The sequence below is a fragment of the Podarcis muralis genome, chromosome 13 (assembly GCF_964188315.1).
Source record: "Podarcis muralis chromosome 13, rPodMur119.hap1.1, whole genome shotgun sequence".
NCBI lineage: Eukaryota > Metazoa > Chordata > Lepidosauria > Squamata > Lacertidae > Podarcis > Podarcis muralis.
The window spans coordinates 26722314-26728571 of record NC_135667.1 but is presented as its reverse complement, the minus strand read 5'-3'; the positions used below and the strand labels follow the sequence as shown (position 1 = coordinate 26728571).

Here is a 6258-nt window from a genome sequence, read left to right as displayed (position 1 = left end):
TTCCTGCCTGCCTCCCCCCTGCATTCGCTCCATAGGACACACAGACTTTCCCCCTTAGTTTTTAAGACGGGAAAAGTGCGTCCTATGGTGTGAAAAGTACGGTAGTTGCTGCCTGGGAGTCACAAGTGAAAAAAGTGCAGTTGTGCTCATGAGCTACTTGTGGAATTCTCCTAGGTTATCTGGCTGGACACTGTGAAAATAGGATGCTGGACTAGATGGGTCTTTGGCCTGATCCAGCAAGGATCCTCATATGTTCTTGTCCTCATGGCTTCAAGAGGAAGTAGGCCACTGACAGTCAGCTGCTGGAGAGCAACAACAGGAGATGACTATTGCTCCTATGTCTTGCTTAACAGCTTCCCAATGGTTGACAGCTGGTGAATCTTGAGTACTGGACTAAGGTTGCAGCCCTATGCCTACTTGCCTGGAAATAAGCTCTGTTGAATACAGTGAGACTGACCTCGGAGCAGATGTTTGGGTTGGGATTGTTCATCAAACTTAGATCTTATGAAGCAGGGCTCTTATTTTGTCCTTATGCTATATCATCATCCTCATCCTCATCAACATCAACATCATCATCATCTTTTTCCTGATCCAAACTTGTCCTGCATTATCTACCTCCTGTTACTTCCATTCATCACTGTATTTCATTTGTTGCAAATTGTCAGACTGGGGGAAGGACTGAGACATGGGTGAAATGTATACAGCACTGCACATTATTAATGCTACGCAAATGTGTAGTAGTAGCAATGATAAAAGTGATGCTAGTGGGAGGCTTCTTGCCTCTCCCCATAAAAAAATGCTTTGTACAGAGGGAACTAGCATATTTATGAGAAGGCTTCCTATCATGGTGTTATACAACTATGTGTAAAGGAGGGTTGAGTTTTAAAAACAAGAACAAACAAATGTGTCAGAGCATTCAAAACATACAAAACTCAACTCCCATTACTAAGTGGAACAGTACTGATAGGACCATACTGGGTGGCTGGCTTTGTGACTGTCAATGGGAGGGGAAAGAGTCACTAAGCTAACACTAATCAAATTGCATTTCAGAATGACTTTGAGATTCATCTGCAAACAGCATTGGGAGGAAACCAGTCAAGCCCTACAACATTCGTCCTTCTGGGATTTGGCAATTTCCTTGGATTGCGAATTCTCCTCTCCGTATTATTCCTTGCAATCTATGCTTTGTCTCTTGTTGGAAACCTCCTAATTGTTTTACTGGTTGCAGTTGACCAGCATCTTCATACTCCCATGTACTTCTTCCTCATGAACTTGTCCTGTTTGGAGACTTGCTACATTTCAACCATCGTACCCAGAATGCTGGCTAGTTTCCTTACTGGGGATAGGTCCATATCCATTAAGGGGTGCGTCACACAATACTATTTCTTTGGTTTCTGTGCAGCCACAGAATGCTATCTTTTGGCCATGATGTCTTATGATCGGTATTTGGCAATATGCAAACCTCTGCACTATTCAACCATTATGAATGGTAGACTCTGCCTCCAGTTAGCATTCACGTCTTGGATGTGTGGCCTAGTGACCAATACTATAATTACTTCTTTTATGTTGGAGCTCACATTCTGTGGACCCAATGAAATTGATCATTTCTTTTGTGACATATATCCAGTGGCAAACCTCTCATGCAGCAATACGCACCAAGTAAAACTTGTAACATTTATTCTTGGGCTTATGGGAACAGGTCCTCCTTTTCTACTAACTATAACCTCCTACATCTGCATTCTTCTCACTGTCCTGCGAATTAAATCCAAAGCTGCTCAGCAGAAAGCCTTTGCCACCTGCTCTTCCCATCTGATTGTTGTGACACTTTTCTATGGGTCAATATTCCTCGTCTATATAGTTCCTGAATCAGTAACACCGAGTGAAGTACACAAAACCTTCTCCCTTTTCTACACCGTCCTAACACCCACCCTTAACCCGCTGATATACAGTTTGAGAAACAGAGAAGTGAAGGAAGTGCTTTTCAAAACTGTCAGAAGATTCAGCAACAGGGTTTCATAGGTTCACAATGTTTTGATAGATAAGATTAGCAGACCTTCCAAATGTCCCTATTTTCCAGGGACAGTCCCGATTTACAGAAGCCTTTCTGGTTTCTGATTTGATCCTAGAATATCCCACTTCCCCTTAGGATGTCCCTGTTTTCATCATCTGTGGGTTAAACCACAGAGCCTAGGACTTGCCGGTCAGAAGGTCGGCGGTTCGAATCCCTGCAACGGGGTGAGCTCCCGTTGCTTGGTCCCTGCTCCTGCCAACTGAGCAGTTCGAAAGCACGTCAAAGTGCAAGTAGATAAATAGGTACCACTCCAGCAGGAAGGTAAACGGCGTTTCCGTCACTGCTCTGGTTTGCCAGAAGCGGCTTAGTCATGCTGGCCACATGACCCGGAAGCTGTACGCCGGCTCACTTGGCCAATAAAGCGAGATGAACACCGCAGCCCCAAGGTCGGCCACGGCTGGACCTAGTGGTCCATGGTCCCTTTACCTTTACATGCACATGCTAGAAGAGATCATAAACTGTGGAATTGAACCAGCTGCAAGGTCGTTAAGTTTGGAAATTGAGAGACTTCATTTGGTGCAAAAGACGGTGGGGGGGGGGAGGGGAGCCTATGGCTTCTTTATATAAAGTTTTTTCCCCTATATTTATGATTCAGTAACCCTCCTTTGAATGCTAGTTCAAATTATGTATGTACAGGTGAGGAGAGATGAAAGTGGATTGCAGATATGGAATATAACATTGAATGGAACTGTGTGTGTAAAGAAAAAGGAAAAAGGAAGGGAAGCTCTATTTTGCAAAAGGTTTACGCTGGAAACTTAGAGCTGACTCTTCCTTATCCTTTATTATTTGCAGACTGAATTGAATGATGCTAAAAGTACTTGGAATTTAATTTAATTGGAAGTACAACTGCACATTTATCTCTGGCCAAACAGAGGGATGAAAGGAATCTGCAAGCTTGCCAAGGAACTGATAAGGTTCATTACTGAGTTATTTGTAGTTTGACCGACCACTCTCCTTCCCAGGCTGAGAAGGAAAATGGTGAAGACAGGTTATGTATTGGGACAGTGTGAATTTTGCAGCTGCTGTTAAAGTTGCAAAACAGTGAACCATGGGACGGAGCAATGGAGAATTTCTGAAAGAACAATGGGATATTAGCTCCACCCAAGGCATGATAGAGAACAGCAACAACCAGGAAAAGACAGACATAATATTTTACAAGGACAGGAAGAAACATCATGGAAGAAAGATTGCCACACACAGGAAGAACAAGGATACAGTTTGAATGCCTCACTTGTAGATTTATATATTATTTAATGTGTCAATAAGAATGGAAGTTGTTAATATTGCAGTTGTTGTATAAGGGATTGTTATTTTGACGGGAGTGTAACTGAAATTAATAAGATTCTGGAATGCAGAAATAAAATAAATCATCCAACCATCAATTCTAGCATGTGGGGGGGGCACTTAAATTATATAATTTGGTATTTGAATGATTGGTATTACTAATTGTATTATAATTTGGCAATGTTATAATGAGGCTATTATTAGAATGTAATTGAAAACTAATACAAATTATTCCCACCCCCCAAAAACACATTTTTGTGTTTCTGCAATCTCCCTTAAGTCTGCTATTACCTCCCTCTTTTGTGCGAAAGTTGCCATTTTGACTAAGCAAAGTCACACACTTTAAGAACGTGTTTGCTGTTAGAAGAAGAACAACTTACCTTCCAGGGAAGTGGTGAATGAGGCCTACCCCCCCCCCCCAGCATTTCCTATCTGAAGAAGGGCAAGGGCCACCACCAATACACCAATGGGACACATTGCCTACACCCTCCACTGTCCTGAGAAAACTCCTTAATCCCAATTTTATTTTATTTTATTCTTCTGTAGATTTACAACAAGGATAGCACACAACAATACATACATTTTAGAAAGAGGCAATGGAATTCCATTGGAATTCTTCAGCTTCTCTAGCTGTGGCACAAGTACTAACAAGAAATTATTTTTTTAAAATTTGTTTTAGTAAATTATACCATTACTTTCAACAGCTTCCATAGTGACTTACAAAGAGGGGTTGGTGGGAATGCAATGCATGCAGGTGGTCCCAGGTTCAACCCCAGACATCTCCAGGTAAGCTCGGTAGTGTCTGAAATTCTGGAGAGTCACTGCCACTCAGTGTAGGAAATATTGAGTAAACAGACCAGTAGTTTGACTCAGTATATGGCAGCTTCCTATGTAATACTGTCATGCTGTGCAAAGATTTTGCTGCAGCTCCTTACTTCCTTGTTAGCGGAAACAGACATAAAAAGCCACCCAGTAAAGGTTAAGGTAACTGAGCCAAACCGATAGCTTTTCTGACAGTTCTGTATAGGGCCTCCTTGACATCTCTATTTCTCAGGCTGTATATGAGGGGATTGACCATGGGGGTTAAGACTGTATAAAAGAGAGAGAAGTATTGATGAAGTTCCTTCAGTATGTCAGTTGTGGGAGCCATGTAGACGCTGATGAGAGACCCAAAGAAGAGGGTCACTACAATGAGATGGGAAGAACAAGTGGAGAAGGCTTTTTGCCTCATGCCTTTGGATTGGATCTGGAGGATATTGATGATGATAAGCACGTATGAGATCAAGGTAAGTAGAAATGGGGGTATGGTATCCATGGATGCCAGGATGAGGGTTGCAAGTTCCACCACATGGGTGTCACTACATGAAAGCTTCAGCACTGGGGCCAGATCGCAAAAGAAATGGTCAATTTCGTTGGGGCCACAGAATGACAGCTGCAACTCTAGAGAGGTTATGATGGTGTTACTTAGAAAACCACTTATCCAGGAGCCACAAATAAGCCATAGGCAGAGCCTACCATTCATGAGAGAGGTGTAGCGCAGTGGCTTGCAGATGGCTAAATATCGATCGTACGACATCACAGCCAGGAGATAGCATTCAGCAGATGCTAAGGAACCAAAGAAATAGTATTGTGCAATGCAGCCATTAGCAGAAATGGATCTCTCTCCTGTTAGAAGACTGAAAAGCATCCGGGGAAGAATGGTTGATGTGTAACAGATCTCCAAGCAAGACAGGTTCCCTAGGAAGAAGTACATGGGAGTGTGGAGGTGAAGATCAGCCAGAACTAGCACAACAAGGAGGAGATTCCCAGCCATGGTAATAAAGTAGATTGCTAGGAAAGCCAGGAAGAGAAGAGGCTGCAGTTCTGGGTAATGATCAACCAATCCAAGAAGAATGAAGTTGGCAATGGTAGTTTGATTTGTTCTGTTTTGCAGTTGCTGCAGGAAAAGAAAGGAGGTTATGAAACAAAGAGCAGATTTATAACTATTCATTGATTCATATGATTCGTATATTCTGCTTTTCTGCTCAAAGCAGCTTACAAATAAAAAGTAAATATAACAGCAGCAGTAATCCAATAATTAAAACACAAAAGAATGAAATGGAAAACAGCAGCAAAAGTAAAAGAGCAGCAGTAACAATAGAATAATAGAGGACCTACTTCATGTCAAGCTAAATGTTGCAGGTAGCTACAGAAATCTGGCACTCATCATCCCTGGCCACTGACAATTTTGGATGGTACCCAAGGACTTGTAGTCCCCAACATCTGAAGGGTAGGTATTATGTTAGCTATTTTTTCAATATAACATGTACTGCTTCCATGGCCTTAACCTACTATTTCCATAGTGAATCTGTAAATACTATAATTTTCTCTGAAATGCAAGGATTTTTCTTTGCTGAGAATTATCTTTCGGTGGAAAATATATACAGCCCTGGTAACAGGATATTAGAGACATCATAAACAGGCGGTGGTCATCATCATATTGATTCCTTCTGAGAGCTTGAAGAAGCATCTGGTTGTCTAATCTTGGAAATAAAGTGATGGTTGAGCTGGTCTGCTGTAGCAAGGCAATTCTTATTCATATGAACTAAAGGTTCTGCTTCATATAGGAATGCCATTATACCCCACCCCCTCAGGGTGTGTGTGTCAAACTATTAGCTATTGGTATTCCTTGTGTTACTTCCACTCAATTTCTCACTGGAAATGAAAACTCTGTAGAACTTACTATGTTGGAGATTAACTTTTGGATTTTTTAAGGCAACCATTAGCAAGAAGGTCTCTATTCTGTACCTATGGGCTCTTCTTGAGAGCCACACTGCTAGAGAATGGGGATGCAGCCCTGCACACAGGTTGCTTAAAGTCCCAATGAGATTTAAGTAGCTTACTGTGCAGAACTTTAGCTTGAG

General features: G+C 41.9%; 2 protein-coding genes across 2 annotated transcripts; one reads left to right on the top strand and one right to left on the bottom strand.

The window, feature by feature from the left end:
* The first annotated feature begins 1015 nt into the window (after positions 1–1015).
* LOC114582123 (olfactory receptor 10A7-like) lies at positions 1016–2302 on the top strand. The gene has a single exon (XM_077916686.1). The coding sequence runs from the start codon at positions 1252–1254 to the stop codon at positions 2017–2019; it is 768 nt and encodes a 255-aa protein (XP_077772812.1). The 5' UTR covers positions 1016–1251; the 3' UTR covers positions 2020–2302.
* A 1806-nt stretch (positions 2303–4108) lies between these two features.
* On the bottom strand, positions 4109–5622 carry LOC114582124 (olfactory receptor 5AP2-like). The gene has a single exon (XM_028702914.2). The coding sequence runs from the start codon at positions 5343–5345 to the stop codon at positions 4335–4337; it is 1011 nt and encodes a 336-aa protein (XP_028558747.2). The 5' UTR covers positions 5346–5622; the 3' UTR covers positions 4109–4334.
* Positions 5623–6258: the final 636 nt, after the last annotated feature.

What these genes read in the sequence shown, in the direction of transcription:
- LOC114582124 (XM_028702914.2), bottom strand. Translation starts at nt 5,345, where the DNA reads ATGAATAGTTATAAATCTGCTCTTTGTTTCATAACCTCCTTTCTTTTC.
- LOC114582123 (XM_077916686.1), top strand. Translation starts at nt 1,252, where the DNA reads ATGTACTTCTTCCTCATGAACTTGTCCTGTTTGGAGACTTGCTACATT.